At 44.7% G+C, this 23,483-nt stretch overlaps 1 protein-coding gene across 1 annotated transcript in view; it reads right to left on the bottom strand.

The window, feature by feature from the left end:
• Nucleotides 1-11,271: 11,271 nt before the first annotated feature.
• BLTP3A (bridge-like lipid transfer protein family member 3A) overlaps nt 11,272-23,483 on the bottom strand; it is a 75,479-nt gene continuing 63,267 nt past the window's right edge. The window contains exons 15-21 of the mRNA XM_068269403.1: nt 22,600-22,739; nt 20,906-20,985; nt 19,767-19,884; nt 17,653-17,912; nt 15,450-15,558; nt 13,766-13,857; nt 11,272-12,573 (exon numbers count right to left, since the gene is read on the bottom strand). Of these exons, the coding sequence (XP_068125504.1) occupies nt 12,463-12,573; nt 13,766-13,857; nt 15,450-15,558; nt 17,653-17,912; nt 19,767-19,884; nt 20,906-20,985; nt 22,600-22,739 (910 nt within the window). The 3' untranslated portion in view covers nt 11,272-12,462. The remainder of the gene's footprint in view (nt 12,574-13,765; nt 13,858-15,449; nt 15,559-17,652; nt 17,913-19,766; nt 19,885-20,905; nt 20,986-22,599; nt 22,740-23,483) is intronic.

The raw sequence follows: 23,483 nt of genomic DNA, 5'->3' as shown, positions 1-23,483 counted from the left end.
TTTTTTTTATTGTAAACATTTTGTTTGGGTAGTTTTGGGAGGTAAACAATAGATTTATAATGTAAATGTGTGTTAATTTTAAATATTTTTTTTTTTTACAGGTGTAGTATTACTTTTTGGCCACAAGATGGCGGCCATGAGTTTGTTTACATGACGTCACTCTAAGCATAACATACGCTTAGAGTGACGCATCGGGAAGGGAACGACCAGAAAAGGCGCAGCTTCTGAGAGAAGCTGTCGCTTTTTCAGCGGGGGAGAGGAATCAATGATTGGGCTCCGTAGCCCGATACATTGATTCCCTGGCTACCGAATCCGCGTCCGGGAGTGCGCGTGCACGATCGGCCGCGGGAGCGCGCGGTAGCGCGCATGGTTCCTGGACGTAGAAACTACGTCCAGGAACCAAAATAGGTTAAGTGCTCTGCCTCTGACACAGGAGACCAGGGTTCGAATCTCGGCTCTGTCTGTTCAGTAAACCAGCACCTATTCAGTAGGAGACCTTAGGCAAGTCTTCCTAACACTGCTACTGCCTATAGAGCATGCCCTAGTGGCTGCAGCTCTGGTGCTTTGAGTCCGCCAGGAGAAAAGCGTGATATAAATGTTATTTGTCTTGTCTACTTTTTCTCTTGTATTGAGCATAAATGGTAAATGCTAGGCCAGCTTCAGTTAGTACTGTTGTGGTACAGCGGTTAGGGTGCTTGCCCACCACACAGTGAGACCCGGGTTCAAATCCCAGCCAATGTGAGTTGGCTTTTATGCTACAAATCCTTAAAGGGAACCTAAACTGAGAAGGATATGGATTTTTCCTTTTAAAATAATACCAGTTGCCTGAATTGCCTGCTGATCCTGTGTCTCTAATACTTTTAACCACAGCCCCTGAACAAGCATGCAGATCAGGTGCTCTAACTGAAGTCAGACTGGATTAGCTGCATGCTTGGCTCAGGGTGTGATTCAGCCACTATTGCAGTTACAGAGATCAGCTGGACTGCCAGGCAACTGGTATTATTTACAGGAAACATCCATATCACTCTCAGTTAAGGTTCCCTTTAAGCAACCTAATGTTTCTATTGCATTGAGCATAAATAGTAAATGCTAGGCCAGCTTCAGTTAGTACTGTTGTGGTACAGCGGTTAGGGTGACTTGCCCACCACACAGTGAGATCTGGGTTCGATTCCCAGCCATGGTATGTGTCACGGACGGTTGCAGGGCCGCAGGCGCATCCTGTAACCGCCCGTGAAGAAAAAGCGATCGCACTCGATTCTCTGCATCGATTGCGCTTCAGATCGATAGAATCGGGGTTGAGTGTGTAGGAGCAGCTGAGTCTTTTCTCAGCAGAGAGATAGCATCAGCCTAACTGCAGGATGGCTCTTTTGATATGCTAATGAGCCTGGGCCCTAGTCTGCTGCAGAGAGTCCCTGGCCTCAAGCTGTGCTGATGGCCCATCCATCAGGTATAGGTGACAAGCCCCATGACAGAAGCAATCTAGAGTGGGACAACTCAGACACTCGGGCTCCTTCCCCCAGCAGGGGAGCCGACATGTGGCTTGCTGCTGCCAGCTTCAAAAGGACCTCACCTAGGAATGACCTGCTATCAATCCCAGATGTAGATCATATTCCATAAACTGCTATATGTGTCATATTTTCTGTGTTGCCAGGCTGGCAGACCCTCCAAACTAACAGAGCATGGAGGGACTTGTCTGGCGTTGGTTCTGAGAACATTTCAGAACATTCTGAGGTAAAGACTGCCAGTTAAACAGTTCAACAGTGCCCTAATGATACCACAGGGGTCCCACCCCTCATGTTTAGTATCAGGCTGCTGGGTACATCGAGGCAGACCTGAAAATATTAGTAAATCTGCCCTGACCTGTACGGTTCTGTGAGATAGAGCCCATATATGGTTAAGGTATGATTTCTGGTCCCCAGGACAAGGGGAGGACTCATCTCATGTTCTAAGGGGGTGTGTGGCCCCACCCTCACTCCCTCCTACTGAATCAGGGGCATAAGAATGGCAGAGGACCCAAACTCAGTGTCCTCCACCCTGAAACATCTTGAACTCATCTGTGCCAGCTTGAGGATATGCTGGCATCCACCTGGTCTGAACTCTGAACTTTGATTGAAACCAAGAACTTTATGATTCTTCCCACAAAAAGGACATCTTTCCAGGAACTAAGTATTTTTTCTCCCTTCTTTTATTTTTTATACTGGCTATTACTGTTTTAATAATTGTTGATTTTAATAATTGTCTGTATATATTAATTATTTATATTGCCGTGAATAAACGACTTCCTCCAAGTCATTCACTGTTCCGCTACCCTGCTTTTCAGCCGTACACAGGAACTGATCCTAAGTCTCTGGAGAGACGCTACTATTGGTTGTTTTTGGCTAGACAGAATACAGCGTGTTTTAACCATTTTTATTCGCAGGATCAGTCAGGCAGTCGGGTCCACGGGCCCCTACCCGTGGTGGTGGCAGTATACCCTGAATCGTGTGTGAGTTGTAATCACCCATATCTCACAGGCTCCCTTCTGGTTTGTCTGCGGCTAATTCTTAACGGTTCCTGCGCATTGACTGCGACCAGAGTTCGCACGATCTGTGCGCTGGCACCGTCTAGAAGGCCAATTGCGGTCAGCCACGAGGGCTCTTGTGACAGTATTAGGCAGCGGTTGGGACCTGTGTTGTGCTGAAAGTATCTAAGATAGCGCTAGCGCTATCAAGAAACGAACTAATTCGTTGGTGTAGCTGGAAGGCAATATATTTTTTATATATACAGAGAGACTGTGTAGCCAGTACCCCTCCCCAAAAGTTTTATTTTATTTGGCGTGGAAATGTCCGGGAACTACAAGAAAATGTGCCTGGCGGACCTGCAAAATCTTTGCCAAGAGAGAGGCATTGATGTCGGCCGCAAGAAACAACGGGACCTGGTAACGGAATTGTTTCAATGGGATACCCAGCAACTGCGGGAGCCGGGAGTGTCCGCTGAAGTGGATACCAGCCCATCTGACACAAATCGAAGGGAACCAGAGACTGAGAATCCTGACCGTACAGAGGTTGTGCATCCTGAGGGCCCTGCACTAACGGCTACGCAGGAGACTGTCGGTATGGACCCCAATCCCAGAGTTTCTGAAAGTACTCGCCTGGAACCGGCCAGTACTGGACTGTCCATTTGTGCTGACCCGGTAATGCAGCAGGCATTACAAAAGCTGATGGAGACTGACCTGGAGAAGTACATGCAGTACATGGAAGCACGAGAGGAACGGGAGCGCCAATCTGCGGAACGCAAGGCTGCTGCTGCTGCTGAACGCCACGCGGAGAGGGATGCCGCTGAGCGAGAACGGGAGCGACAACGACAGCATGAGCTAAACATGGCAAAAGTGCAACAGGCCAGACGGAGTTCACCGCCCAGCCTCCCTGCTGAAGGAGCTGCAGCACCCGTAAGTGCAAAATTTAAATTTGCTAATATTGAGAAAGACACAGACATTGACTTGTTTTTGCGGTCTTTTGAAAAAGCATGCCGTCAGTATCGTCTGTCCCAAGACCAGTGGGCCAGACATCTGACACCTTTGCTGCGCTACAAAGTGCTTGATGCCTTCGCAGAATTGCCTGCGGAGAAGGATAATGATTATGCTGCTATAAAAGACGCTATCATTACTAAGTACCAGCTGACGCCAGAAGCCTATCGGAAAAAGTTCAGGGCCTGGCAGAAAAAGTCTTCTGATTCGTACTGAGATGTGGTCAGCAGCTTGCTCACCACACTCCGCCAGTGGACTCGAGGCCTCACCAAAGGGTCTTATGATGTCCTGGAGGACTTGATAGTCCTGGAACAATTTCTGAACATTTGCCCTGCTGATGTACGACAGTTTGTGCTAGAACGCAAGCTGGCGTCAGCAACTGTCGCTGCAGACCTTGCTGAGACTTTTGCAACTACCCGGGTGTCTGATACACGCAGAACTGTCCCATCCAGCTGGAGAGGACGTCAGCCCAATACCTCGGCAGACTCTCCTGCCCCTGTGAGCCGTCAGCCACCGAGGCCACCCAGCACAGCTTCTGCACCCAGGTCTGCAGCCCCAGGAGAGGTCACCTGTCACTACTGCCACCAGCCCGGACACATGAAATTCGACTGTCCGGAGCGGAGACAGACACCACCAGCACCTGGATCATCTGCATCACCTGTACCTCACCCACAGCAGAGGCAACCCGCCAGCGAACCACAGCCTGGATCATCAGATTTTGTCCTGTTTGCCCGCGGAAAGGAAATCCGCGACCGAACCGACCAGCAGCAACTTGTTAGAGTGAACGGCAAAGTTGTCACCGGATTCCGAGACACCGGAGCTGACATCACGTTAGTTCACTCACACCTTGTGCCAAAGGAGAGCATCAGCTCCAGCCGATCCCTTGCCCTTACTGGAGTAGAGGGCACCCTTTTTCACATAGCCCACGCGAGAGTGAAGATGGATTGGGGGGTTGGAATCCAAGAAAGGGTTGTTGGGGTTATGAAGGATCTCCCAGTCCCTATGTTGCTGGGGACAGATTTGGGCAAGCTTGTGTCCTACTATGAACCTGCCACGACCGCCTTGTCGCTCACGGAAGGAGACGGACTCTCCACCCACCACCAGGTACTTTATACACTTGGGGGAGCACCAGGGGGAGGTGGGTTGAATGTGCCCAGTTCAAGGGTACCCGGTTCAATAGTGCCTGCTTCAGAGGCACCTGAGTTTGATGTACAGACTGTCTGTTGTGATGATGCTGTAACTGTACCTGAGTTTACTGTACAACCTGTCTGTAATGAAAAAAATGTCTATACCTGTCAATGTCATTACTGCATGCAACGATGATTTGAGTAATGTCCGTCTGTGCCATTCTGACAGTGTACCTGTGCTAGCAGTACCGCGCAGCTGCACTGCTCAGAACCCGAGCTCGGAACAGGTGGAGGGGGTTCCGGCCTCCTCCCCCTCCTCTGACCGCAGGGATGAGACCTTTCCGCTGCTGGCCTCGTGTGACATGAGCCAGTTGGCTGAAACTGACAGCGCCGTATTCTCAGCCGCACTACAAAGTGACCCAAGCCTGGAGGGGCTCAGGCAGCAAGCCGCTGAGCCCCTCGCAGACGGGGCCGCTTTCAAGGTGTACTGGGAAGGTGGGAGACTGTACAGTGAGTCTGTACAGCCCCCTACAGGTAGATCCCACGCGAATACCAAATGGCTTGTGGTCCCGAGTGCGTTCAGGGGACATGTGCTGAAATCCGCACATGGTAATCCTCTGACAGGGCACTCGGGTGTCCGCAAGACACTTGCCGGTATTCGGAAACAGTTTATTGGCCCCGGATGAACAGGGATGTAGCGAACTACTGCAGGGCATGTGCCGTCTGTCAGGAGCTGGGAAGGTCCAGGGATTCCCGCGGGGTTCCCTTAGGTCCACAGCCACTTAGCAGGGGCACCCTGCGTGGGCTGGTTGTTGACCTAACCAACCCACTGCCCGTTGTCAGCAGTCCCGGCAGACACCACGTCCGACTGCAGTGGCGCAAACGCCCTGTCTAGAACGGTCCATGTCGGGTCAAACCTGAGGGTAGCAGACCGCGACCGGTCCAGGGGAACCGAGCCACAGGCTCCAATAGGTTTTCCCGCCGCACCGGCAACCCGAGACCCGTCAGCCAGGTTGGCCGATACGCAGCGGGCAGCCGACACCAGAACGCCGACTGGCTATCCCGTTGCAACGGGGAACTAGATCAGATATCGCAGGTTAGCGGCAACGACACACATCTTGCTGATGCATGTCTATCTGCTTTCTATAGATGGAGAGATGCACATAAGTCGGCACTGCTGTACAAATCGTGTCTTTAATCTTCACAGGTGGCATACATCAGAAGAGTTCAAAATTAGAACAACAAGTGAACATACCATATTCTGGAGGCTGTGAGCTGACGGTGGGTGCAGGGCACAGAGTAGCCCTGCACCCACCGTCAGCTCACAGCCTCCAGAATATGGTATGTTCACTTGTTGTTCTAATTTTGAACTCTTCTGATGTATGCCACCTGTGAAGATTAAAGACACGATTTGTACAGCAGTGCCGACTTATGTGCATCTCTCCATCTATATTACAGTGACTCTATTTACAAGCCAGAGCACGCTGTTTTCGTGGAAAGAGGCTGCAGTTACTGCCAAGATCCCTCCTCCATGCATAGTGTACTGTAGTGCCGGCCTTTTCCCTTCTTCTCCCCGCTCCAACATTGCATCTATCTGCTTTCTCCCTAGGGGGTGCTGTCACGGACGGTTGCGGGGCCGCAGGCGCATCCTGTAACCGCCCGTGAAGAAAAAGCGATCGCACTCGATTCTCTGCATCGATTGCGCTTCAGATCGATAGAATCGGGGTTGAGTGTGTAGGAGCAGCTGAGTCTTTTCTCAGCAGAGAGATAGCATCAGCCTAACTGCAGGATGGCTCTTTTGATATGCTAATGAGCCTGGGCCCTAGTCTGCTGCAGAGAGTCCCTGGCCTCAAGCTGTGCTGATGGCCCATCCATCAGGTATAGGTGACAAGCCCCATGACAGAAGCAATCTAGAGTGGGACAACTTAGACACTCGGGCTCCTTCCCCCAGCAGAGGAGCCGACATGTGGCTTGCTGCTGCCAGCTTCAAAAGGACCTCACCTAGGAATGACCTGCTATCAATCCCAGATGTAGATCATATTCCATAAACTGCTATATGTGTCATATTTTCTGTGTTGCCAGGCTGGCAGACCCTCCAAACTAACAGAGCATGGAGGGCCCTGTCAGGCGTTGGTTCTGAGAACATTTCAGAACATTCTGAGGTAAAGACTGCCAGTTAGGCAGTTCAACAGTGCCCTAATGATACCACAGGGGTCCCACCCCTCATGTTTGGTATCAGGCTGCTGGGTACATCGAGGCAGACCTGAAAATATTAGTAAATCTGCCCTGACCTGTACGGTTCTGTGAGATAGAGCCCATATATGGTTAAGGTAGGATTTCTGGTCCCCAGGACAAGGGGAGGACTCATCTCATGTTCTAAGGGGGTGTGTGGCCCCACCCTCACTCCCTCCTACTGAATCAGGGGCATAAGAATGGCAGAGGACCCAAACTCAGTGTCCTCCACCCTGAAACATCTTGAACTCATCTGTGCCAGCTTGAGGATATGCTGGCATCCACCTGGTCTGAACTCTGAACTTTGATTGAAACCAAGAACTTTATGATTCTTCCCACAAAAAGGACATCTTTCCAGGAACTAAGTATTTTTTCTCCCTTCTTTTATTTTTTATACTGGCTATTACTGTTTTAATAATTGTTGATTTTAATAATTGTCTGTATATATTAATTATTTATATTGCCGTGAATAAACGACTTCCTCCAAGTCATTCACTGTTCCGCTACCCTGCTTTTCAGCCGTACACAGGAACTGATCCCAAGTCTCTGGAGAGACGCTACTATTGGTTGTTTTTGGCTAGACAGAATACAGCGTGTTTTAACCTTTTTCATTCGCAGGATCAGTCAGGCAGTCGGGTCCACGGGCCCCTACCCGTGGTGGTGGCAGTATACCCTGAATCGTGTGCGAGTTGTAATCACCCATATCTCACAGGCTCCCTTCTGGTTTGTCTGCGGCTAATTCTTAACGGTTCCTGCGCATTGACTGCGACCAGAGTTCGCACGATCTGTGCGCTGGCACCGTCTAGAAGGCCAATTGCGGTCAGCCACGAGGGCTCTTGTGACAGTGTTAGGCAGCGGTTGGGACCTGTGTTGTGCTGAAAGTATCTAAGATAGCGCTAGCGCTATCAAGAAACGAACTAATTCGTTGGTGTAGCTGGAAGGCAATATATTTTTTATATATACACAGAGACTGTGTAGCCAGTACCCCTCCCCAAAAGTTTTATTTTATTTGGCGTGGAAATGTCCGGGAACTACAAGAAAATGTGCCTGGCGGACCTGCAAAATCTTTGCCAAGAGAGAGGCATTGATGTCGGCCGCAAGAAACAACGGGACCTGGTAACGGAATTGTTTCAATGGGATACCCAGCAACTGCGGGAGCCGGGAGTGTCCGCTGAAGTGGATACCAGCCCATCTGACCCAAATCGAGGGGAACCAGAGACTGAGAATCCTGACCGTACAGAGGTTGTGCATCCTGAGGGCCCTGCACTAACGGCTACGCAGGAGACTGTCGGTATGGACCCCAATCCCAGAGTTTCTGAAAGTACTCGCCTGGAACCGGCCAGTACTGGACTGTCCATTTGTGCTGACCCGGTAATGCAGCAGGCATTACAAAAGCTGATGGAGACTGACCTGGAGAAGTACATGCAGTACATGGAAGCACGAGAGGAACGGGAGCGCCAATCTGCGGAACGCAAGGCTGCTGCTGCTGAACGCCACGCGGAGAGGGATGCCGCTGAGCGAGAACGGGAGCGACAACGACAGCATGAGCTAAACATAGCAAAAGTGCAACAGGCCAGCCGGAGTTCACCGCCCAGCCTCCCTGCTGAAGGAGCTGCAGCACCGGAAGTGCAAAATTTAAATTTGCTAATATTGAGAAAGACACAGACATTGACTTGTTTTTGCGGTCTTTTGAAAAAGCATGCCGTCAGTATCGTCTGTCCCAAGACCAGTGGGCCAGACATCTGACACCTTTGCTGCGCTACAAAGCGCTTGATGCCTTCGCAGAATTGCCTGCGGAGAAGGATAATGATTATGCTGCTACCGGCACTGGCACCGTCTAGAAGGCCAATTGCGGTCAGCCACGAGGGCTCTTGTGACAGTATGTAAACTGGTTTTTGAAATAGTATAATTCCCTGGCAGATGAGACCAGGGAGGCAGCTGTACCTTAACTAATTAGTGTAGGCAGACAAGTGAGTGAAATGGCATAAGGACCTTGCTTGGAGGAGGAGGGAGGGAGGGGGGCGGGCCTCCAGCAGTGAGAGCAGTGTGTTTGGCAATAATGTGACTGCTGACTGTGATGTAGAGGGTCAAAGTTTTGCTCAATACATCATTATGGGGCGAATCGAACTTCCACAAAAGTTCGCCTGTTGCAGGCGAACGCGAACCCCCCAAAGTTCGCCTGGAACCGTTCGCCGGCGAACAGTTCTCTACATCTCTACTCACAATCCTCCACGCCTTCACAATTGCGCCTGGATTACGCTAAAAACAGTGTGAAGGTCGCATATAGTGCTTAATACTGTATGGACAATAGAAAAAAGTCACAGCACTCCAATGGGCTTGTGCCACTACCAGGCAGTATCAAAGCGTCACTCCTCCATCATAATTACACTCACCGGAGTGCTGCTTGTATCAGACATGAGATAAATGCTGGACCTTGCTTATAAAGTAAAGATAACTGGCCACTTGTTCGGTAAAAAATCACTTTTAATCCATAGGACAGAGTTGGACAAGGATTGAGGCAATCTCCATGCTGCTGAGCCGTGGAAATCAGCCAGCACGTCTCTCTCTTCTCTTCTTCCCAACTCGAACACGTAGAATGTTAGCGACAGCGTATCTCCAGGCTCTAACCTATGCGTTTCACCACACAAAGACTCCTTAGGGAAGTTTTACCAAACAAGTGGCCAGTTATCTTCACAACATTTATCTCTTGTGCCTGATCCAAGCACCGCTCGAGTGAGTAATTAAGACGGAGGGAGTGACGCTTTGATCCTTCCTGGTGATGTAGTACTGTGTCTTTTTAGAGCTTTATATTGTCCATATAGTATTATGCACTATATGCGACCTTTATAATGTTTTTAGGGTAATCCAGGAGCACTTCAAATTGTAAAGGCATGAGCACAGCCTTGTTGGAATATTGCCGGTTGCAGGAGTGCGACGACCCTTTTTTTTTTTTAAGGACTACTGTAGGGGGGAACAAAGAGTTGAACTTACCCGAGGCTTCTAATGGTCCCCTGCTGACATCCTGTACCCACGCAGCCAGTCACCAATGCTCCGGTTCCCGCCTCCGGTTCACTTCTGGAATTTTCGACTTTAAAGTTGAAAAACCACTGCGCCTGCGCGACCGTGTCTTAGCTTCCGCTGATATCACCAGGAGCATACTGCACAGGCGCAGACCATACTGGACCTGCGCAATACACTCCTGGAAACATCAGTGGGAGCGAGGGCGTGGCCGCGCAGGTGCAATGGTTTTCCGACATTAAAGTTGGAAATTCCAGAAGTGAACCGGAGGATCGGTGAGTGGCTGCGCAGGCACAGGACGTCTGCGGGGGACAATTTGAAGCCCCAGGTAAGTTCAACTCTTTTTTTATGCCTACATTACTCCTTTAAGCTGCGAGCCCTTGAATGTAATATTGCTTTGTACCCGTTCTACCTATTGAAGCACAGTTCCCTCTACAATCTGCTGATCAATTAACCGAGGGAGGGTAGATGGGAGTCTAGGGAAACCGCCTGCGGTGTTCTGCTGACAATTCTTTGTTCTTGGTGTGCGTTTTTCACATGTGTGAGCTGACGGCAGCTGACTGTCTGCAAAATTAGTGCAGGCAGTTTTTTTTCTTGCATAAGCACTCTACAAAGTGTGCCCCAGCCAATTGATTATCATGGCCTGTGTGACAACTGGAGCGTTTTTGCATGTGGAATAACCGTGTGCAAATCAGGATGATACCATTTATTGGCGAACCTAAAAAAAACAAGACATCTAAATAGGGTCTTGAAAGGATGTTAGCACCCTATTTGGACGTCTTCCATTAAGGCATCGTCATGGCATGTATTTTTGTTTCCTAAATTTTTTTTCTATGTATCCTCTTTTGATGTTGCATGTATATAGCTGTGTGCTCTAACTACTTTTCAGCATACAGGATTGGAGTCTGACATAGGTGGAATAGCCAAAAGCTTGCTCTTTATTTTTTAGCCAATAAATGGTATCATCCGGATTCAGAACTTCTTGCTTTTACAGATGGCTAACACGGTACAATACTCTAAAGCTCCATCTACACGATACGATTGTTTATGCGATTCGATTATGATTCTATTTACGTTTCGATTAAATCCGACATGTCCGATCGGGATTCGATTAGATTTGCCATTGTTTTGCAATGGCAAATGGAATTGAATCCCGATCGAACATGTCAGATTTAATCGGATCATAAATAGAATCGTAATCGAATCGCACAATGAATCGTATCGTGTAGATTAGGCTTAAGGCAGTGCTGTGAAACTCTCTGCTCAGTTATCTCTGCAGTAAAATAAGTGTGGCTAATGGGCTGTATTTCTGTGATGTTAACCTCCCAACCTGCTGACTTTTTCCTTTTAAAATAAATATTTGGAAAAAATTTGCTACACCAATACACCTTTCCCAATAAAAATACAGGATTTATTTTTATTTATGGTTGGCCTTCAACCAAGGGTATGTGACCGTACAGATACATACATTACTTCTTCTGTATGTATAGTCAAACTACACATAGCGCAAAATGTAATTCCAGTTAATACATTTGTACCATATTTTGCATAGGCACCATATATGTTGCTACAATTTTTACTGTACAAAGTTAAGCTTAGTGTTTATAAATACTTTACATTTTTTATACATTTTATGCTCTGTTTTGTAAACATACATGTAAATCTGTGTACCATTTATAGCTACAACTGGTCTATTACTACCTTCATTCACCCACTTTAAAGAGACTCTGTAACAAATTGTTTATCTTTATTTCTTCTATGCTATAAGTTCCTATGCCTTTTCTAATGTGGTCTGGCTTACTGCAGCTTTTCCTAATTGCACAGTAGCTGTGTTATCTCTGTTATATGATCTAATCTTCTCTCTATAGTCGGCACAGTCAGGCTGAGGCAGTCAGACTGGAATGTGCAGGGCTGCTTGTGATTAGCTAGAAGCTGTACACACCCCCTGCAGGCTCTGTGTGACTAACACACTCTGCTTAGCTGAGCCTATTAGAAGCTGGTTAGTTTGTTTGTAAACACTGCCTAAAACTGGCAATTACAAGCCAGGTTTGCAGCAGAGAATGGCAGAAACAGCACAGAGGGGACCAGGAGCACATAATGAATAGAATGGTATGCTTTTTATTGTAAGAATTTCAGAGTACAGATTCTCTTTAAGTGGATTCAACCCAGTTCATTACAGGTAAATCGTTCCCGTTTTACAGCAGTCTTCCCAGTAAACAAGCAAAATCTGGTGCTGTGTGCAGTAAGTAGTGGGAACACAAGGCTGCCATTTTGCCCGTCGGGCATAAATACCATTATGTGTGTGCCACTGAACACTGAATTGTTTCCTATCTGGCTAGTAAAAGGTGGCACTACTTATTTGATTCCTAACGTATGCCATAGCATAATATTCATAATTAGTACTATGTCTCTATACTAAAAGGAAGAGTTCCATGAAAGGATGGATTAATTCATCCATTAGTTACCGGCATCCTCAGGACAAGGAGGCACTGCAATAAAAATAAAGGTTCTATTTTGAAATTGGTGTTGTAGATAAGACATCCAGCCCATCCGCAGGTGGTTTCTTTGTGCATCTTTCTATCACAAGTGGAAGTCTGGGTTATATTTCCAGATTTCTTTTAAGAGTTTTTCTTCTAGTTTTTTTTGTATTTTTAGCTTAGCCCGGGCAGTTAGCAGTTCTTGCTGTAGTTCCTACATATAGAAAAAAAAAAAACCATCAGTGAGTGAATGGATTGTTTATAACAAAAAATCTTCTGTATCATCATGTCAGTAATAAGGAACCTCAACCTAACCTAATTTCACTTTAACCACTTTATCTACCACTACTGTACATCTACGTCCTTTGTGACTTTATCTAGGCCACAAGGAGGTAGATATAAGTCTTGTAGCTGAAGCACAGCTGTGCTGCGCCTGTGCACACCCCTGGCACTATCTGCTGCAGCACTAATTGGTGAAAGGGATAATAAGTTCCCTGAGCTAATCAGATTGATTTTTACCATTAAAAAATGCTTTTATTTCTCAGTCCATAGTGAAAAATACACCCTGTAGCATTATTTCAGTATCAAATATCCTCACCATAAATTGTGACAGGAACATAATCTAAGTTTTGTGATAGATGGTAGAAATAGACAAATAAAATTTGTGTTTTTCATCTACAGTACTGCTTTTTTTTTTTTTTTTTTTAAATCTGAAATTGGTAAAACTGAGAAATGATGTGTATATTTTTATTTTTTGCTCTTTTTCCCATTAACCTCGAGGACCGCGGTATTAAACTCCCCTAGTGACCAGGCCATTTTTTTTGTTAATAGGGCCACTAAGAAATATACCTGTTCACATTTTTGTTTCATTTAAAAGTGATCACATGCAGAATCTGAATACTCTCTCTACGCAGCTGGGAGACATAAGTAGAGAAACATCTGCATTGCAGGTTCAAGGAGAATAGCTGTATCTTATAAGGCAGTACAATGCCAGGGAGAAGCTGCTTATCATTTACCCAGCAGGTGCAGAATTACACTGTGAATCCACACTTAAACTTACACCATGATACCCAGTATTCGCAATAGCAGAAATGCTGTTTTCAGCAATATCTTAAAGTACAAGCAAATGAAAATTAATTGCAATAACAGATACAAACAAGGTATACTCAGGGCAGTTTTTGGGGACATGCCATATAGGCCTGGTCTGGTAGAACACACCCTTCAGTGGAGAGTGTGTCCCATTTTCTGACCCCCCAATCTCCTGTTGCATTCCTTTCATCCAAAGGAGAGCAGAGCTCAGTAGGGCTGGCCTATAAAGTCCCCTGCATGCTATTCACATTATTGCCAGGTTCTGATATGTCCATGACTCTGGAGGGGTTGTAATGTTATTGGTTGGGTCATCTTACCTCTACACTTTGAGGTAAGGCGTCTGAAGAGTTGCTGTGATGTACAGAAGCAGCATTTGTTGATCCAGATTCACGGCCTGAAGTCTTTTCATCTGAAAAAAATAAATACATAAAACCCTGGATTACAATACATATAAAATAGATATCGGTTCATACATTACCCTCACAGGTTCTGTTTTGAGAATGGACCATGAAGGTTATAAGGACAACATTGCCACAGTTTCAATTAATGCTTAATTCACACACTATACTGGACTGTGCAGACTAGTCCACTCTAAAGAAAGGGTCTCGATACCTCCTACTGTACCTCAGTGTTTGCAGAAGCTGCTCTGCTAATCATGGGATTCTCATCATATCTGCAACAAGCAGCAGATTTCCCGCACAGCAGTCTACTGCTAAGTTTTCTTTAAAAAGTATGTAGAGAATTCCCGATGGGAAAAAAACATGACACAAAGAAATGAGTGCATATGACAAGTTGGAAAAAAACACTTAGGCCAGCAGACAGCAATTTTGGAATGGCATAAAATTTGGTACAGTGCAACCAAAAGTGCATTCAGGTACCTTACAGGAGAGTTCCTTTATAGATGGCTAAGATCTGAACTAACCATTCTCCCTATTATTATAAGGAGTGTAGAAAAGTAGGCACATTCATACATACAGTATTACGTGAGAATGTGATGTAGCAAAAGCATGTTTAGGAGTGTAAACATTGACGGAAATACATTTTTCCTTTTGTCTGCTGATAAAAAAAAAACCTGGAAACTTTAAAATACACTTGCAATGAGGACATAGGGCCTCATCCTGGTTGGAAAAAAACCCCCACAAGAATATCTCAATGAAAAAGATGTAATACATCCAGAAAATAAGAGTTGGAAAGTGTCTTGACAAGAAGGCTAAAACAGGGCAAATTTGGGAGTTAAAGGGGAACTGAAGAGAGAGGTATATGGAGGCTGTCATGTTTATTTCCTTTTAATCAATACCAGTTGCCTGGCAGCCCTGCTGGTCTATTTCTCTGCAGTAGTATCTGATTAAAACCAGAAACAAGCATGCAGCTAGTCTTGTCAGATCAGACTTATAAGTCTGAACCACTGAAACACCTGATCTGCTGCATGCTTGTTCAGGGGCTATGGCTAATAGTATTAGAGGCAGAGGATCAGCAGGGCTGCCAGGCAACTGGTATTGTCTAAAAGGAAATAAACATGACAGCCTCCATATACCTCTCTCTTCAGTTCCCCTTTAAAAGGTATTGGAATATGTCACAAGGAATCATGACATGCAACGAAAGTAGCGGCAGCTGTAGATATAGTATCTAAATCTAAAAGTATGCTGCCTCCCCCCATTCCTGACAGCTTCCATCATGTGAGCTAAAGGGGGGGGGGGGGGGAGGGGGTCTGTCCTGTACATAATGCAGGGCTGCAGCTGAGCTTTATACATTGCCTGCTCCCGGGGGCAGTACAGGACCCTCTTTACTTCCTGTTCAGTTTGCAAGTGCTGTGCAGCCAGCCAATCACCATGCGGCATCAGTCCCATGTCACGTGACAGGGACAGAAGCCGCATGGTGGAGCAGGCAATGTGTGACGCTCCATGGAACAGGTGCCACATGCATGTGATGTGTGTGGTGTGAACACAGCCTCAGGCCTGCAGTGACATAATTCCATATAACCAGTGTGTAATTAGTACCAACCTATAAGGCAGAACACTCCATCTTCTTTCCGATGTAATTTGACATTCTCCAGAAAAAATCCGACTGGCTCAGGAGAAATTGGAGATGGGTAAATACGTACTCCATCGTCCTATGGGAAAAGAACAAGTAGACTTTTTAATTTGACACTTTCAAGTTTTCAGTTGATTACAATCTGTATTTCACTTTCCCATGCAACGTTCTGCCAAACCCCCAGTGCATATAGTTCAACAATACATCTAAATGGCTGATTGAATTTGTGTAACAGTCCTAGTGACAGCATTCACTGTAGTCGGACCAGTGTCAGGTAAAGTATAATTAGTTAGTTTAGGTCCAATGCACACTGATTTTAGTTCAGCATCTTTTTAGCATCCATTTGACTGTAAGTCAGCTGCAATGTGACACCAGTTCTTCAACTTGGTTTCAGACCAAGTTCAGATTTCCACACGACCACAATCTCTCACTGTAGTAAAATGACAGCAAGCTCAAGTCAACGTTCCATGTAAACAAGCTGTTGGTACTGTATTAGTTACTCATAACATGGAGAGTTAAAAGAATAATTTAACACAACATTTTCTTTAAGGCCCTTTTACACTGGGTCGGTGCAGTAATTTTACCGCATCCCACAGCAGCCCAATGAAAGTCTATGGGGCTATTCATACCGACAAGTTGCGGCATGATATGATGGAAGTGTCGTTTTTTGCACGGAAGCGCATCTTTTTACAATACACTTCCATATTTCTGAATCAGGAAGTGACCGCAAGCGAGCATCACTTCCTGTTTGGATCTTGGCCAGAAGGCAATTACCGCATACTAACGCGGTAATCCCCAAAGACCCCATGATGCGGTAGTCTAAAGCCGGCCTAAAGTGAAAATGTCAGGTTGCAAAACAATTTAAAACAGACATTATGACAAAAATACATGTACCACCATGTGCTACTTGTCACTGGGGAAACGTGGAGCCTCTATGTGACTCGCTGTAGCCACGTTTTACATACAGCCACTAGCCCTGATTCAATACAGTTCTTACTCGTTTTATTGGTAAACAACAATGTTTAAGTTCCTAGTCAGGATATGTAAAACCCGACAATAATCATATCCACAAACATTTTGGTATTGTAGCAGTTTCCATTCTCAGTTAACGAAAATCACAAGAAGTGTACAGCAGGGCTGCCCAGTCTGAGCTAATGTTGTAGAAACAAATTATAAGAGACTGGTGCTCAGCATTGAGCATAAGATCCTATGCTGTAAATTATGAAAATTACTGAAAATTATGCATTAACCACTTCACCCCAAAGGCGTTTTTACCCTAACGGACTAGAGTGATTTTCACCTTTCAGTGCTCATCCCTTCATTTGCCAATAGCTTAATCACTACTAATCACAATGAAATAATCTATATCTTGTTTTTTTTCACCACCACTTGGGCTTTTTGGGGTTGATATTTGTTTTCAGTATTTACTTTATTTTCTATGCATTATAAAGGGAAAAACAAGAAAAAAATACACTATTTGTCCAATTTCATTCCCTATAGTTTTAATATAAACACTGCTACTGTGAATAAATCCCACACATTTTATCTGCCTATTTGTTCTGGTTATCACAAGATTTTAATTATAGTATTTGGAAATAAAGGTGTATTTTTTTCTTTGGTGGGTTTTTTCTCACTATTTTCACGGGAATGTACGTGCATGCCCCCCCCCCCCAACGTCGGGTCCGCTCTACTACACAGGTGCAGGAGCCTTCGCCTGCGCAGTAGAGCGTCCCAACAGCGATCGGCTATTTCCACCTATCTCCGAGCGGAGAGCCTATACTGAGCCTGCGCTGGAGCCCGGAAGATAAATATTCACATCCCCGCCGTTCCCTGAGCTTTTTTGCCACCACCGTGTGACACAGGAGGACAGGGGAAGCCTCGATCGGATCCGGAGGCTTCCCCCACCCGAGGTGAGTACCACCTAGGGGAGCTTTTCTTCGTTACAGGTTTTCTATAAGGCAAAATAGATTTTGACATTTGGAAAGTGACAAAACGATCAGTACAAAACAGCCCCTATGAATGGTCACTTCCCACCTTCAAGAATTAAACTAGTGGAGCGTTTTATTGCTAAAGATGCAAATGTGTATTTTGCATCTTCAACAAATATTAAAACTAAGCCCGCAGAATTTAAATAACTTAATAATACTTAATATTGCTGATGACAGGTACTTACTCGGAGGGTGATCTTGCTGTTGGTGACCTGAATTACCATAGGCAGAATCTCAGGAACCTTCTCATCCTCTAAGAATGGTCCCAGGTGGGTTAGGGCAGAAACAGGCAACTCAGAGCAGAAGTCCTGAATCCACAATTGTAGAAATCCATTCTTTATTGCAAGTGGGGACAAACTGGCTGCAGCTGGACCGATATCGAATTGCAGAATGAAACGTGGCGCAACAGAAGCAGGAGAATTACTTGGACTGCTGGCCATGAAACCTGAAAAACCAGATAAAAGGAATTACCGGTAAGTTGTAGATGATTCAATACAGTCTTATTGCAGCCATCATAGCATGTGTTTTGTGAACACCACACCCAAATCTCCCTGTGCATCTACAGGCACACCCAGTTAGCTCTTTCTGTTCGACGGTTCGATAAACACCGCCTCAAAAAGGATCTTTATTTAAAATAGAACAGTATTAGCATGTTCAGCCGTGATGCACTGTGGGACACTTCAAATGCTCACTCCAACCTGAATAATCTCAAATACCTTTGGTTTTAAAGGGATACTTAAATCAAAATAAAAAAAGCAGTTTTCCTTACCTGGGGCTTCTTGCAGCCTCTGGAGTCATCCTGTGCCTGTGCTGTCCTTCCACGTCCCACCAGTATGCAGCGGCAACCCCCACAAAGCTGACCAGTTATGGCCAGTCAGCCGCTACAGTGCATGCACTGCCCCAAGCCATACGCACCTTGATCATGCTCCTGCCAATTTTCATGTACTGCACATGCACAGAAAACTGCCGGCAACGAGGACGCGGAGAGGAGGCACAACTTTGTGGGGGCCGCCACTGCTTGCCGGATCGATGCAGACAAACGGCGCACTTGTTTATGCCCCTTGTGAGATGGGCCTCAAGGCTGTGAAGGGCACCAAGTTAAGGAAAGTGGTGGGAACATTGGGAGGCTCCATTAAAGTTTTGCTAGGGAGCCCCATTTATAGTAGTTACGGCACGGCAACAAAGCAATGATTTGCATATACAGCAGTGATGCAGTGTGGGACACCTCAGAGCTCACTCCAACCTGAATAATCTCAAATACCTTCTGTCTTAAGGCAGAAAAATTATTTTCTAAAAAGCATTTTAGTAAGGAGGCTTTTTGATCTTCTGAGTTCTGATTCACCATGAGCTTGCTGGGCTATTTGTACTACTGTAGTACTTATAAGTTTAGATTTTCTTTAACTAAAAACTGGATGGAGCCAAGAACCTCTGCCAAATTATAATTTTTTGGGCTGTCTGGGTCCGCAATGGAAAGAATCACATTCACTTTCTGTATCTTTCAAAAGTAACAAGAACTGAGGGATAATACCGACAACAAGGAAACATGGCAATAAATAAACTTTTTATACTAGCATGAGGAAGTTTTACAACCTTTGTAAGGCTTTTAAGTCTGTCTTTATCCCTATTAAAAAAAATGACACTTAATTATTTTGGTATCACAAAAGACTGAAGGTAAGAGGGAATGTCTGATGGGGAAACACATGTCTGGGCCCATACGTAATTACATTTTTCTCCTTGGTTTTCTCCTAGGTGAGGTTTTCAGACCTTGTCATAAAATGCCTTTTAAACCCCCAGCACACAAGAAGATACTCAGAATAATTTCGATGGTACCTTTTAGATGTTTTTTTTTTAAATTGTAAAATGCTTAAAAATTATTTTAAAGAGATTATGAAAATGATCTCCTAGGAGATATCTCAGGAGAAAAAGTTAATTGCATATGGGCCCTGGTTTTTAAACTGATTTTTGATCTGGCGGCTGCTGGAGAGATACGTAGATTGTGCACTTTTTTTGCGCAGACTGGCAGCGACTGGCTGAAGTTTCGAAACCCGGTACCGAAGAGGGAGAAGACTGAGGACGGCGACGTGGGAGCGATCTGTGCGCATGGGGCTGGAGGAAGCCCCAGGTATGTATAACATTTGTAATATCCTTTCATCTCTGGTTTCCTTTAAGCACTGACTAAAATAATAATTTCAAAAACCTTTAAAAATGCAGTTTGAAAAATGTCTGAACTGCAGGAAAGTATCCTATTGCAGTCTACAGGCAGCCAGTGAATGGATCATTTTGAAATCTTTGTGTTTACCTTTGAGCTCTTCAGGCTTTTCTGGACAGCTGATCTCCAAAGCTTGAAAATTAACAGTGACATCGTCCCCGCAGACATGAGTCAAAGAAGTCACAGTGTGGAAAGCCATTGTCAAAATCTGAAAAATCAGTGTACAAGACTGACATGTCAATGGTTGTTTTTTTTCTGTCTACCGATATATTATTACAAAAAGAAAGCTCTTCTGTAAAATATGAGCAAGAGAACGTAAAACAATTTGCTTACTGCAACTAAGAAACTAAGTATTTGATTTTCTAACCTGTAAAAAATATTTTCTTTATAATATTTTGTTTAATAATATTCTAATAATTTATTTATAAGATTTACCAATCTATACCAGGGGTGCGCAACTCCATAACATAAGGGGACAAAATATAAAACAGTCTAAGTCACGTGACAAATTGAACAGTCTCAAACTAAGTGGTGTAGCTATAGCAACTGCAGAGTAGCACAGTAGAGCAGTTTAATACTTAGTAGAGTAGAGTTTAATACTTACCTGCTCCAATCCTGCTTTGGGTCTCCCTTTGATCCTCCTGGCAGCCACACACACACACACACACACACACTGTGCTGCAAATGCATGTCATGTGATCAGAAGCTGAAGGTATGGGAGCATAGAGTGCAGCTGCTGGGAAGAACATACGAGGCTCGACATATTGCTGGAGCAGGTAAATATTACTCTGCTTAGCTGTGCTGCTCTGCAATGTGGGGAGAGGGTGTTGAGGGGGAAAGGTGTGTTTGTGCATTTTACCAGCCACAAGGAGTGGGTTTCCAGGAGGGGCCCAATGCTAATTTCGCTGGATGGCCCCATGGGTTGTTGCTGTACCCCAGCTAAAACTGACAATGTTTTAGCCACAAACACTGTCACTAGTGTGCTCCTCTGGAAGGGAAGGCAGTGTGCTATCATTATTTCACTGCTTTCAATAATGCACATTTGTAGCTCTTGAGGGCCACATAAAATGGCAAGGAGGGACGCATTCAGCCCGCAGGCCTTTAGTTTGACACCGGTGATCTATACAGGCATTTAAAATGCTATTGAAGTTGATGAACAAGAAAAAGGTGTATTTGTTTGTCCTTGTATTTATTATAAACTAACAGTTAATTGTGGATCCCCCACTAACCTGCTGTGGTTCCGGACCCTCTGTACTCTGCGTTGTGTCATCTTGATCCGATAATGCAGTTTCTACATTCACTGCCAACTCTAGCACAAAGATAAATGCATTTGAAAACAAATATTGACATAAAATGAAATCCTAAAGCCTTCATAGTGTAAGAAATGAGTCTGCTAAGAATAAGGGAGACTGACTGAAGCAGATGCATAGGAAGACATATTAAGAGTTTATTGGCTGGCACTCGTCACAAACACAAGATCCGCTTTACTTAAAAGGACTCTTTTGAGAAAAAATTGACCTGAATACAGAGGGCAGCTCCACCCCATCCTAACATCAGGTTATGACTGGTGGTAAATACAGTACCTTATATTGGAATATGTTTACTATCATTCATTTTACCTCATTACATAAAATCTTTAATTCTTATTACTTCTTCTACTTCTTAGTACTAATATTTAATATAGTTAGTCTTTTCTGATTCAAAACAATGTTTAGCTTTAAGTTGCAACCCTAGTTTGGCTTCCCATTTTTTATGCAAATTAATTAGAAATTTAGAAAGTTTTGTGCATTGCTTTTTTGGAACAGATATATTAAAAGTACCGTAACTTGCTGGCTGGGTTATGTCGTTCTTTTCCCTCTTGTGATGAATAAACAGTTTTACTGGACAGGTCAGATCTCTCATCATTGTCCAAAAGCCTCACCTTATCCTACCTACCAACATGAGGTCGTCAGGGAGAAGCATAGAGTCTTTCACTTTAAATGCGGAGCTGATCACATGACCCAGCCCGCCTAATTCCTCTGCTGCTAAGAAATGTCCCCTTTGTGGCCAGCACTGCAGCTACATTTCACCCCTTCCCACACAGAATTTCAACCTTCCTGCGTCTTTATAAAAGGGTTAAACTAAAGAGCAGTGAAAAAATGGATTCTTATTGCAGGGCATGGTAATGAGAGATACATGTGGTTTTCTAAACACACATAAATCTTCCTTCAATTTAGCATCTATGTAACTATTAATATGAACTTATTAGAGGGGCCTAATAACATCCACAGGCAGGAAGAGAAGAGCAGTTATTGACTACATAGTCTTAATATTGTTTGCTGTAGGTTCCTTCCATCTGTTTCCTTCCATCTGTTTTGTTCCTACCAAGCAAGTTCTGTAATAGAGCTGTAATTCCCTCTACATTAAACCATAGAATAGGTGAAGTGTTTCCTACTCCTGCAGTGGTTGTGCATCTAGAAATGCAGTACACTGGTCCCACAGGGGAGTTTAATGCACACGCAATCCATCATATATTTTTATCTCTTAACAGAAGTGAATTCTACTAACTACAATACACCAATAAGGGCTAAAACCCACTAGCAGCCTTTTCTAATCACTAGTGACTTGAAAAAGCTCTTGCTAATGCAGTGCTATGGGGGATTTTTATAAAATCACATCACTCAAGTGGGATCACACCCATAGGATTACATTAGCAATAGCTTTACAAATCACAAAGTGCTCAGAAAAGCGCTCCTAGTGGGTTCCAGGCCTAAAAGATGTTTTAACAGCAGGTCCAGTGTAAATAAAGTGTTTCCGGCTTCCTATGTAGCTTTATTATATTCTCCCAATTTTTAAGACTTTGGTAATGAAGATGTATTGTAGACACAGTCATTATGTAACATTAATAGTACACAGAAGAATATGGCAATGTTGTAAAATATACCTGAATCCAGTTTACGTATGAAGTTCTCAGTGGTGTCACTGTCAAGAGATAATACATCAAAGCCCTCTACCGAAACAGTATCAAGAGACTGTGTGCGGGAAAGCGGCAAGCTCGACATATTAAGTGCAACATCCACATCTCTGCAAAAACAAACACAGCAAACATTGAAAGGACAGAAAGATAGCATCTACAGAAACATGTTCATGTGGGATGACTTATTTTCATGCAAATGCATGCAAACAGTGCTAATTCTCAAATGCTAATTCACTACTCATTTTAAGTGGGTACCAGGCCTAAAATATATGGCAAATGGATCTTGTTAACTGCATGGTGCTGACCATGTTTTTCACAATACTGGCACTAAGACAGTCACATTCCTAGCACTTTTTCATACTTCTTACAAGAATTACGCTCCAGACACAGAAGATAGAGCAGGTGTTTATAAGCAGCATATCTGTGGTGCTACCATTTGTCTTGTGTTTTGATTTAGTGGCCATCTGGTGCAACCACTTAATCTCTCTTAGGACAAAGTGTAATTTACATATATTCACTGTTAATGACTGCAAAAAGTGTACATGACGTCACATAAATGCGGCGGGGTGAAGTTGTACAGGCTACCCTGGTGAAAATGGAGAGAAGATATAGGACTCGCGCCAGTGGACAAGTGAGCTGCTTCCAAACTCGCAACCGGCCTGGGGAACACATTACCCTTGGGGTGAGGCCAGCTTGTCTGTGGCTGGTCGGAATATCGGCACCGCTATCAGCGGACACCCAACCGAGCAAGATCTTTCCAGCATGTTGGATCGATCATTTCGACTGATTCAGCCTGAAAACAATCAATCAGGTTCGATGTTGCCACATTGATCTCTGCCAGATTAGATAAT

This window comes from Hyperolius riggenbachi, chromosome 2 (assembly GCF_040937935.1).
Source record: "Hyperolius riggenbachi isolate aHypRig1 chromosome 2, aHypRig1.pri, whole genome shotgun sequence".
NCBI classification, from domain to species: domain Eukaryota; kingdom Metazoa; phylum Chordata; class Amphibia; order Anura; family Hyperoliidae; genus Hyperolius; species Hyperolius riggenbachi.
The sequence above is the reverse complement of the archived record's forward strand: the minus strand, read 5'-3'. Positions and strand labels throughout refer to the sequence as shown.